Here is a 12,222-nt window from a genome sequence, read left to right as displayed (position 1 = left end):
ATTAGCACAAAATGTGGTAGTTGGTATGGCTCGTTATGAAAGAAATGGTGAAGATGAGCAGGGAAAAACAATCTCTTAAGAAAGTAGGCTAAAAGATGAAGGCATAGCCCTTTGGAAGCATTTGTGGCCACCTTCAATTTGTGTGCACTATGCCTACATAGGGCTGGGCATGTTAAAAGGGCAATTGAATGTTTTTTTCCACACCAGTAAAAATCTACATACAGTATATCCCCAATTTATGCAGTGGCTGTATTCTGGGCAACCCTGTTTAAGTTGAATTTTCAGGTAACTCGGGGAGTTACCCTTGAGTGGCAGGGTGCTGGTCAGTTTCCTGGGTTCCGCAAGTGATGGGGAGCCGGGAACCAGGTAGCAGTCTGGTTCTCAGCTCCCCACTGCTCCTGGGGACTGGGAGAGCACTCCTTTTGGGTGGCAGCCAAGAATCAGTCTACTACCCCTGACAGGAGCGGTTTCCCTCCTCCTGTTGAGGCGGCAGTTGTGTTAATCCGAGACACGCACAACTCAGCTGCATGTATCTCAGGGGGTTACTGTATTGTAATCCAGTTTATATTTAGAAACTGCTTTAGTTGGTATTCAGCTCATTTGATGCTATTTGAAACACCAGGAAAACTGCAACTTAGATAAAACCTGATTTCCCTGACCTTATCGATATAATTCCTGTCCTAGTCAATTTAACACTAAATACAGGACTGTCAACTATAGTTTTTGCAAAAAAAAATCTGGAATTTTGGCATTTTCAGTTTCATTTTTATTACCTAAAACAAATCCTGATTTTTTTCCTTTGACATATATGCTGTAAATGAGACAAGCCAGCAACCTTAGTTTCACTTTAGACCAGTGCTCAGCAAACTTTTATCACCTTGTGGTACATTCAGCTCTTATAATTTCGTGGCACACCCAACGTATATAACCCAATCCCCTCTCCCTCCCCTAGAGCCAGGCACCTCCAGCTCCCTGCTCTAACTCAACCCCCCTGCCGTTCCCCTAATTCAGGCACCTTTAGCCACACCACCTCTCTAATTCAATGCTGGTGACTCACCAGAGCCATTGCTTCTGTTGCCACCACACACTTCTCCCACCAAGCGGTGGGGCATGTGCACAGAGAAGCAGATGGCACTCCCGGGACATGGCTCTGAAGTACCCTGAGTGTCACTTTGCATCATACCTGTGTGCCTTAGCACACGGGTTGCAGAGCACTTCTTTAGACAACCAAAAGGTCAGATTAATTATTCTTTGTCACTTAGGCTGAATTTCATTATTTTTATGTGCTGACTTGTAAACCTTGTTGTTTCAATTATAAGGTTATAATAGCCTTATTATAATAACCCTAGGATACAGACGTGAGTCTTTTTGATCTGATTGGGGTGGAAAACAAAATGACTCACTATGAAGCACAAGTGCTGCCAAAACAAAAGGTGACCAGAAAGCTTATTGAAGAGATCTACAACTCCCCTCATCAACCAGCCAGACCCAACCCAGTGAAACTCAAGCCAAGCAGGTATGCTCTACTTCATATAAAAAACTATGCTTGCTCGAACTAGAATTTTAAAAAAGGGAGGCAGTTCATCTTAAGCTTGTCAGAAGTCATCTGTCATTACCTGCAACCTACTTTATAGGTTCATTGTATTTACAAAATGTTTAACTGAAGATTAGATCTTAAGATCCATATTGGTAATGCTTTACATTTGTCATACCACATTGTACTTTATTTTGTTCATAACATAAGGCACATTTCCAGCTTGTTTACTCTCATAACTAGGACTTTGGTTTAGTAAAGTACATTCAGGCTGTTATGAACTGCTTAAAGTTTAGCAGACTTTTAGCTGATATACTTCCATGACAAAGTAGTAGTGTGGGGCCATTTTGTTAAACACAAGCTATGGCTGTGCTGTTCCACTCTGCAGGCTGTGGAGGTATGAATTGCAGAGGGCAGCAAAAAGTTGTGGCCTAACTGCCTTGTGTGGGTGTGGCTGGTTCAACTAAAAGGTATCTAGTTTGCATAAAGGTATGTTAATGCCATATAGGTACCTTTTACTTTGTGCCAGCCGCATCCATGTGAGGCATTTAGAGTGCAATATTTTAGCACGCTCTGCAATTCGCACACTTATAGCCCACATTGCAGCACCATGTAGACAAGCCATGAAGTCCTCTCTAAGTCAGTCTGTGGATTTGCTGAATTTTTATTTTGGGCAGTGTGATGTTATGTTTTACGCTAATACAGAAGTAAATAACTTTTGGTCTTAGGAATCCTGAAAGCAAATCTTCTTGCAGCATTAGCAAAAATTTTGTGCATAGTTCTTCAGGCATTTAGCTATATAGTAGCAGTGACATGCATTCTAACTATTTCTCGTATAAGGAACCAATGTACTGAAGAATCTGCAGGTTGTAGAGGTTCTCTTTCCAGTGATGTCATGCAGTAGACGCTACTTTCTTTTGAAAATCCTTATTTCTCTTGCTTTTTGCACAAATCCTTGCAGACCATCGTAGTAGCTTTAATTCTTCTGCATGTGTACCATACAAGTATATGGCTAGGAGCTGCTGTTGAAGGAAATGTGCCAGTGCCTCCCCCTGGGGGTTTGTGTACACATTTTGTGTCACTTCTGCATAGGTGTAGGTTTTTCTGGTACTTAATAACAGTTACAAGCTACGTCTACACTGGTATGCTACATCCAAATAAGCTATTTCGATGAATAGCGTCTACACATCCTCCAGGGCTGGTGCAGTCGACGTTCAATGTCAACGTTGGACAGCACTATATCGAAATAGGCGCTGCAGGGGAGCATCTACACACCAAAGCGGCCCAAATTGAAATAAGGGTGCCAGGAACAGCTGCAGACAGGGTCACAGGTGGACTAGCACTTCCGGGGCAACAGCAAGCCGCTCCCTTAAAGGGCCCCTCCCAGACACACTCAGCCTGCACAGCACACGGTCTGCAGAGCCATAGGCACGCACACCCCGTGGAAGCAGCATGGACCCCCTGCAGCAGCAGCAGCAGCAGCAGCAGCCAGAGGCCCACACACCCGCCCCTGCAGGAGCAGTGGTTGCCCTGCTCAGTGCCATGCAGGAGGCAGCTGACCATCTTTTATTTCAGGAAGATGAGCTGTCCTCAGGGGATGAGGATGCAGCTCCAGACCTTGCTGCCCTCCCACCCACCCCCCGCCGCACACACCGCCGGCTGTGGAGATACCCCACGAGCATGGACTGGTGGGAGCGGCTGGTGCTCGGTGAGTGGGACAATGACCACTGGCTCTGGAACTTCAGAATGAGCTGGCAGACATTCCTGGAGCTCTGCCAGTGGCTCACCCCTGCCTTAAGGCACCAGGACACCCCCATGCGACGTGCCCTAACGGTCGAGAAACGGGTCAGCATCGCTGTCTGGAAGCTGGCCACTCCAGACAGCTACCGATCCGTAGGGCAGCAGTTCGACGTGGGAAAGGCCACTGTCAGGGCTGTCCTCATGGAGGTAAGAGGACCCATGTGGAGGGGGTGGGCCCGGGGGGGAAGGGAGGGAGCCCCGGAGGGGAGGGCCAGACACACCCTGCACACCCCTCACCGCTGCTCTCTCATGTCCTTCCCCTGCAGGTCGTCCACACAATCAATGCCCTGCTCCTCCACAGGCTCGTGCGGCTTGGGGACCCGGATGCTGCCATCGTGGGGTTTGTCAGCCTGGGCTTCCCAAATTGCTTTGGGGCTCTGGATGGGAACCATATCCCTATCCGTGCCCTGGAGCACAGCGGAGAACGCTTCCTCAATAGGAAGGGATACCATTCCGTGGTCCTCCAGGCCTTTGTGGACAGCCGGAGCCGCCTCTTGGACATTTATGTTGGCTGGTCTGGCAGCACCCACGACGCCCAGGTGTTCAGAAATTCAGTCCTGTGCCGCCGGCTGGAGGCAGGGACCGACATCCCCCAGCAGGAGATCCCTGTGGGGGACACCACCATACCCCTCTGCGTCGTCGCAGACGTGGCATACCCCCTCTGGCCCTGGCTCATGCACCCTTACACGGGCCATGTCACAGCAAGCCAGGAGCGGTTCAACATGCGGTTGAACCATGCGCGCCAGGTGGTCGATTGCGCTTTCGGCTGTCTCAAAGGGCGCTGGAGGTGTCTCCTCACCCGCCTGGATGCAGGCCTCCCTAACATCCCCCAGGCTGTGGGCGCGTGCAGCGCACTCCACAACCTGGTGGAGAGCAAGGGAGAGGCCTTCTTCCAGGACTGGGCTGTGGAGGCTGGCAGGGCCGACGTCCAGCCACCCGCTGCCCCCAGTCGCCAGGTCGACCCTGAGGGGATCCGGGTCCGGGAGGCCCTGCGGGCCCATTTTGACCAGGCTGCGGGGTGAACGCTGGCAGGGCCAGCTGCGGGTGAGCCACCCAGTGCACCCCCTGCATCCTCCACAACACTCCCTGCCCCCACACCCATACCACAGAGAACCCGAGAGCACACCCCGCCCCCACTTCTGTACAATAAAAAAATGGAATTTTTTAAACAAAACCCTGCAACCCTTTGTACTATTAATACTATGAAAAACAGAAGAATAAGGGGGGAACTATGTACATGGAGGGGGCAGTTACAAAACAGGGTTAGAACAAAAACTATTTACACCAACATGGGGGGAATGAGTTCAAAGGAGGGGGCCTTGGGGAGTAACGTCCTCGGCCACGCACCCCTATTGTCCTGCACCTGGTGTTCGGGGGCATGACCCACGTCTAGGCCGGAGGCCTGGTCGAGGCTGCGTGGGGGCTGGGAGAACCGGCAGGTATGGCCGGGCGGTGTCCGGAGTCCCACGGTCCCTCTCGGTGGCAGGCCCCAGGACGGCTGATGGTGGAGGCAAGGTGGGTGGAGCGGCAGGCAGAGTGGCGGGGGGGGGCCAAGTGCTGTGCGATGGCATCGAACGTGCGCATGAAGGCCCCCCAAGCCTCCTGGCGCCAGGCCAGCGCTCGTTCCTGGAGGTGGAGCCGCCACTCCTCCACCTGCAGGCGCTGCTCCGACACCTCCAGCTGACACCGGAGGGTGGCGAGCAGCTGGGGGTCCGTGGAAGCCCGCAGATCGCCCTGCCGCTGTCGGGCTCATCCTGGGGCTGGTCCGTGCTCTGCTGAGGGGCTGGCCTGGTGGGATGGCCCCGGTGGGCTCTCCAGGACGACAGACACCGTGCCGGTGCTCTCTGGGCCCTCCGATGGTGCAGCTGCAGAACAGAGGGGGCAAGAAGAGTGGAGACAGCCGTTAGTCTGGGCCCTGACCCGTGGCCCTTGTCCCCCCACCCCTCTGCTGCTGGTTTCCCGTCCCCCAGAGATGCTGCTGCTGCTGCTGATGGGTGTCCAACCCCCACCCCCTCTGGGGGACCCTAGGTTCCGCTCCCCCCATCCCCAGGGATGGGGCATGGCGTTGCCCTGCTGGGGGGCAGGGGCTGATGGACTCTTCTGAGGGATATGCCACTGCTGTCCTCGGGGCCATGGTCATCTGGGTGTGTGGAGGGCCCTGGTCATGTCTCTTGTCCCCACCCCTTAACCCTGGGGGTGTGCACCGGGGGGTACATACCTGACGCTCCGCTCCCACGGTCGGGGGACAGCCATCAGGCAGATGCCCTGCTGGAACTGCGGGAGGGGAGGGCGATCTGGAGCCCCCTGTCGCTGGAGGTCCCCTCCTCCTCCGGTGTCCCAAGGGTGGGCTCCTGGGGGGGCCCCTGGGGTGCAAGGCTGGCCTCCGGGGCGGACTCCGTCTCTGGGGCCTGCTGGGGCTTGTCGGCCGATGTGTCAAGGGTGGCCGGGGGGGAGGAGGTGTATGGGGGGCCCAGGATTTCCCTGAGCTCCCTGTAAAAGGGGCAAGCGGTGGGGGCGGCCCCAAATTGGCTGGCCGTGTCCCAGGCCTGGGCGTAACCCTGCTGCAGCTCCTTCACCTTACTCCTGACATGGTCAGGAGTGTGGGCAGGGTGACCCCGGGCAGCCAGGCCCTCGGCCAGCCGAGCGAACGCATCCATGTTCCGCCTCTTGCTCCCCATTACCTGGAGCACCTCCTCCTTGTCCCAGAGCCCCAGCAGGTCCTGGATCTTGTCCTCCGTCCAGGAGGGGCCCCGCTGCCTCTTCCCCCTCTGGCTGGCAGGCTGGGAGCTCTGGGTCCCCTTGGTGGGGGGGGGGGTTCCTGTGGGCACTTGGGGGGCTGGCTGGCTGCCATGGGGTGCAGGATGGTGGGTTGGGGCTGCAGAGAGATGTGCAAGCTGTGCACGTGACTGTGCTGCTGCCTGCACGAGCTCTCAGCTTCCTGCACAGGAAATAAGGGGGCGGGGAGCTTTAAGGGGCTGCTGCATGCGTCAACCATAGAGCTCAGGGGCTGGAGAGAGCGTCTCTCAACCCCTCAGCTGGAGGCCGCCATGGAGGACCCCGCTATTTCGATGTTGCAGGACACGGATCGTCTACACATACCCTACTTCGACGTTCAGCGTCGAAGTAGGGCGCTATTCCCATCTCCTCATGAGGATAGCAACTTCGACGTCTCGCCGCCTTACATCGATTTCAGCTTCGAAATAGCGCTCGCTACGTGTAGGCACAGCTACTTCGAAATAGCCAGCTAGTGTAGACGCAGCTACAAAGTAACAGAGAGACAGCTGTGCTAGTCTATATACTATGAAAACAAAAGAAGCAGTCCAGTAGCACTTAAAAGACTAACAAAATAATTTATTAGGTGATAAGCTTTTGTGGGACAGACCCACTTCTGTCCCAGGAAAGCTCATCACCTAATAAATTATTTTGTTAGTCTTTTAAGTGCTACTGGACTGCTTCTTTTGTTTTAACAGTTATAAACTTTATGAGATATCTACCAGCTAGTCTGGTATCAAATATGGTTAGACAAGAGACTCATCCATGCTCAAGTGGGATCGTGGAATTTTTTCCAGAGTTGAGTTCAGATGCTCCCTTGTAGATGTAAACATCTGCAAAGGAGAAGGAAGTCTCTGGGATCGTCTACGCTTGCCTCCAACTTCGAAGGGGGCATGGTAATTAGGGTGATGAGAGATTATTAATGAAGTGCTGTGATGAATATTAGGCTAATTCTCCCCCACAGCAACTTCGTAGTGTCAAATTTTGAAGTGCCTGCATGCTGCAGGCACTTCAAAATGCCTTTTTGAGGAGTGAAGGCACTTCGAAGTGCCCATGGCTACACACATGCTGGTAAGTCGAAGTTTGATGCTACGAAGTTGCCGCGGGGAAGAATTAACCTAATGAAGTGCTGCATAGTCACCACGGCACTTCATTAGTAATCACCCTGGTTACCACACCCCCTTCGAAGTTGGGGACAAGTGTAGACAAGCCCTCTCTTGTCTTCCTTCCTTCCTTCCGCTTAGCTGTGTAGCGTAGCAGGGTATCTCTGCTCTTCCCCTCACTGTGGCTTTTCCTCTCCTCAATATAACTCCACACCTGTGTGTTACAACTTTCCCAAGTAACTGTCAGCAATTTCTAGTTGGTTTCTCTGGCTGCGTCTATACTACGAGATAAAATTGAGTTTAAAGGAGTTAGCTTGACATTAAAATGTCACTGTCTTCACTGTAAATTGTCATTAGCTGAATTTAGTCTGCCCTAATATCAATAACAACATATTAATAGATGGGTATAGCATCACTCTCGAGTTTAAAATGTTGAATAAAGGCTAGTGTGGAAACGCCATTTCTTTCACTCTAATTTATTAACCTCCACAAGTGTCCTGTATGTATCCCACAAAGCTAGGCACTGCACCTGGCTCCCAGCTTCCCGCTACTAGCAGGAGCTAGGAAACTTACCAGGGCTGCTGCGCTGCCTGTTTCCCAGGTTCCCAAGCGGCAGGGACCCGGGAAACTGACAGTGCTGCTGCACCTGGCTCCTGGTTCAGAATGCAGGGCTGAGGGAACTGTGGGATAGGTTCCCACAAGGCACTGCTGCAACAGTTTGGTGATTTCAGCATGGAAGCAATATGTTGAATATGTTGGGAGCCTGTGGGAAGTGAGCATAATCAAAATCAAATTTAAAAAAATGGCATAAAATCATTTTTAAATAAATTTGAATTTGTCTTGTAGTATGGATGTAGCCTCTGTTGTCTACAAGGTTCTTAAATAATAGTCAGTGAAGCCAACCCAGTTCTTATTCAGTTTCCTGCTGTTGCTGCTCTTGGAAAAGCAGTGAGCTGCTGCAGATGCAGTCAAGCTGTTGGTGTGTAGATTCAAGATTAGTTGAACCTTTTTTTTTTAAAGGAAAGCTTAAATTTAGCATGAATCAATGGGGTTAGTCTTCCTGTTCAACTAGGAAAGCTGAGTGGATTTTTAAAACCCCAGTAATAATTTTCTCTCAAGCTTTTACTTTACATATTCTGTTCAGGTTGTTTCAACCAGTTCAGTATGGGCAGAAGCCTGAGGGCAGGACTGTAGTTTTTCCAAGCACTCAAGTACAGCGGACAGTGACCACAGCAACAGTAACCCAACAGGGACAAGTGCGTGGACGATCACCCATTGCTACAGTATCTGCAAATCAAGGTAAGAAAGGTATTGAATATACTGTGTCTGTTAATAGAACTCTTCTTTCTTCTAGCTTGGTGGTTTAGATTACTAATGGCTTTAAAAACAAACACACTAATAGCTAGTACAATTCCCCCACTAGTTGCTACGGTGTGTCCTACCGTTATAGTGCAAAGCTAATCTGATTTGGTGTAGCATAACTGATAATGCATGAAATAATACTGTGACACAGTTGGTTTTTAAACCCCAAGTGTATATAATGTTCTATTGAGTTTAGGGATTTATGGTGCTTTTGTGTATATACTTAAATCTTTTTAAAAAATGCTTACTGATTATGCAATGTTGTAAAAATAGGATGGAGTGATAGGTATGAATAGAAATCCTAGTTTGTAAGGAAAAGCCTTTCCTTTAGCTATTTTAATATCCTTTTGGAAGGTTTCTTTTTAATGCAGGTTGTTTAATACAATGGAGTTAAAACCTCTAACAGCTTGCACAAACAAACCTTATTGATTACAGCTGCAGCAGCACAGTTTCAGACAACTCAGGCTTCTACCAGTGCTCCAAGACACCAGCCAGCAGCGACCTTCACCACAGCAACTAGCACAGCCAATCCTGTGAAACAGCGGGGTCAGACCACTGCACAGGCCTCACAGCTAGGCCAGACCCAGCCACAGGCCCCCTCGCACACCATCCAACAAAGTGTGCTGCCTCAGAGGCTGGTACTCACCTCTCAGGCCCAGGCACGGTTGCCTAGTAAGTGGCCTCCCCTTTCAAGGTTTCTCCCACCTTTTTACTACAATGAGGTTAAGTTACTAGGCACCCTAAAATGTGTACAGAATCTTTGTTTTTTTCACTCTTCTGATTAGCCTTGCCACCAGCAGCAGTACCCTCTACCCTTTGCTCACTACGCTGCTTCTGACCAAGGAAAATCAAAAATTGGATAAGAAACAATAGAATTGCTGTGGACATACATTAGCGGTGTCAACTTAATCTCCTGTTTCTGCATGTTTCCTCTGCTGGCAAGACTTCTTGCAGACCAAATGTTTTAGCTCTCTCCTAATTATTCTTTTCATATTAAACACTAATCCATATGCTTAAAGGCTTCTCTTGCAGAGACAAAAGACACAACTGTTAGGCAGAGAAAAGCAGTGAGGCTTTGCTTTAAGGTTGTATGTGCCCTGCCTATTAGCATGGATATAGACTACTGAGCACTGATGTATTAATTTTATCTCTGGGGTAATGCACTGCCTTTACAAAAGCTAAACTTCATGCTATAATATTACTATAATACTTGATGCTTTTTGCTTGTAAACTTTCTGCATTTAAATCAGAAAAATCTTACAATTATAGAGCTTTTTTGACTTGTGTAAGTGCAGCTTTTTTAATATAAATCTTGCTTAAGCAGCAAATTTTAATCTTCAAACTATTTAAAATGTTTTCTCTCATTTAAATTTGAATGAATATTTTATTTCTTTAAACTTCCCAGTGCTCTTGAAAAGGCAGTGGAGATCACTTCAAAATATATACTCACTCTGTTATAAAGTGTCACATGAGTTTTCAGGTAGTTCTTACACTTTTTGGTACTGAAAATGAAAGGATAACTTCTCAAATGTTGCCATTTCATTTTAAATGATCAATTTTTTCCAGTCTGTCTAATAAATACAGAAAGCAATACCTGCTGAACTTTTATATGACACTTTTGAAGCACTAAACATAATTATGCATGGGAGGCGCTTCAGCACAAGTTTACTAACCAACATTTAGAATTGTGGGAACCGAATGGCATTCATCAATGTATTTTTCCCCCTTAACAGGTGGTGAGGTAGTAAAAATAGCCCATCTGGCTTCCATAGCATCAGCACAAGGCAGAATCGCGCAGCCAGAGACTCCTGTAACTCTGCAGTTTCAAGGGAATAAATTTACTTTATCACACAGCCAGCTCCGCCAGCTTACAGCAGGGCAGCCTCTGCAGCTGCAAGGTACTCTCCTGTCCAGTGGATTTTCTAATGCTGACACACTAGGTGTCCTCATTCCTGTGCTTTAAGCATATTTAAATAAGAGGTATTTTTCCAATGATGATGCATTTTTTTGTCTGTTCTACTTGTGCAGTGAGGGGCACCAAGGTAAATGTCTCTAGAAAAAGTATTGAATGGTTAGAGAAATGAGGTTACAGTATTTTTATAAATTTCATTTGGAAATTTCAATTTATACATATATTCTTACATCTATGCAAATTGAGTAAAATAATCAAATATACAGTCAAGTGGAACAAAAGGCAAGTAATCTTTTACCTTCTTTCTGCAATGTAATTTTTTTACCTTTCCACAACAAATTAATGGGTGTCTGTGTTTTTAACTCAGTAATGTCATGTGCAGAGTGTGGGGCATGCAGTATTTTTGCTCTGGAACAGCCCCTCTGTCACTCTGGTTATGGAGGTTACATGGTTTGTGAACTCCCAACTTCTGGGGACATTTGCTTAGCTGTAGAAGAAGAGGCTTTGATTAGCTTTTCCTAGTTTTAGAGTGATTTAACCTGTGAGTTAAATCATGGTCCAGAGTCATGGGAGTTTAAAAATAGCATACTTCATTATTTCGGCTATTTTAATCTGAAAATATACAGTGTTGTTATTGGAGGGGATCCTGAATTATTTTTGGGGTGGGGGGTTGTTCCAGGTTCACAGTAGAGGGGCACTGCTTTTGGAGGCAGCACTGCTTTCAAAGCTGGCTAGGTGGAGAGGAGCAGCTGTTGGCTGGGAGTCCAGCTCTGAAGGCAGAGCCAGCAGCAGAAGCACAGAATTGAGAGTAAGGGCATGGCATCCTTATTTCTGTGCTGCTGACTTAGAGCTGGGAGGCTGGGGAGTGGCGACTGCTGACTGTGGCTCCAGCTCTGCAGGCAGACATGCAGAAGAGTGGCATGCTGTGGTATTGCCATCCTTACTTCTGAGTTGCTGCTGAGTGAGTGCTGCCTTCAGAGCTGGGCACCCAGCTAACAGCCGCTGTTCTCCGACCACCTATTTCAGCACAGATGTAAGGGTGGCAATACCACCCCCTGCCCCCCAAAATAACTGCTTCCTGCCAACTCTCTTCTGGGTCAGGACCCCCAGTTAGAGAAACGCAGTCTTCCTTACCAAAAACAGCAAGAGTTCTGTGGCACCTTATAGACTAACAGATATTTTGGAGCATAAGCTTTCGTGGGGAAAGACCTGCTTCATCAGATGCATGGGGGGGCAGCGTTCAGAGGCGGATTTCAAGGGGTGGGGGGTGTCTCAGTAAACGGGAAGGCCAGGGCTGGCAAGGTCTATTCAGTCAGGGTGGATACTGGTCTTCCCCGTGAAATCTGTTTAATATTGGGTGAAAAGCGCACAAAAGACCAGATTTTACATGGCAGAAACCAGATTTCGTGGTCCAATATCCATTTTTCATGGCTGTGCATTTGTTGTGGCCTGACATATGAGGCTCTCCCCCCTAAGTGGGTATATTTCTGTATGTAACATTGAGGAAAATTTAGATGGTTGTCCTCCAGGAGAATATGTTACATTTTTAATCCAATAAGTAAATTAGATGTACAGCAAAATTAAGGTGCAGCTACTGCGTTGGGGGAAAGAGATTACATAGTTGGGAATAATATAAAAACATATACCTATACACATTCCTGATACCTGGTAGCCTTTTTTTAGTCTGGCTTGTAAAAAATAACATAATTTTAAGAACTTCTTTTGATTAGTTTTGGATT

At 48.5% G+C, this 12,222-nt stretch overlaps 1 protein-coding gene across 7 annotated transcripts in view; it reads left to right on the top strand.

Moving 5' to 3' along the window:
• Positions 1 to 12,222, top strand: part of EP400 (E1A binding protein p400) — a 116,407-nt gene that overhangs the window by 48,760 nt on the left and 55,425 nt on the right. For 6 of the 7 annotated variants that reach the window (XM_075012362.1, XM_075012361.1, XM_075012359.1 and 3 more), the window contains 4 exons: positions 1,350 to 1,516; positions 8,354 to 8,508; positions 9,007 to 9,243; positions 10,305 to 10,469. In XM_075012362.1, the coding sequence (XP_074868463.1) occupies positions 1,350 to 1,516; positions 8,354 to 8,508; positions 9,007 to 9,243; positions 10,305 to 10,469 (724 nt within the window). The remainder of the gene's footprint in view (positions 1 to 1,349; positions 1,517 to 8,353; positions 8,509 to 9,006; positions 9,244 to 10,304; positions 10,470 to 12,222) is intronic. The other variant, XM_075012363.1, reaches the window with a different exon arrangement.

The sequence above is a fragment of the Carettochelys insculpta genome, chromosome 18, assembly GCF_033958435.1.
Source record: "Carettochelys insculpta isolate YL-2023 chromosome 18, ASM3395843v1, whole genome shotgun sequence".
NCBI lineage: Eukaryota > Metazoa > Chordata > Testudines > Carettochelyidae > Carettochelys > Carettochelys insculpta.
The sequence above is the reverse complement of the archived record's forward strand: the minus strand, read 5'-3'. Positions and strand labels throughout refer to the sequence as shown.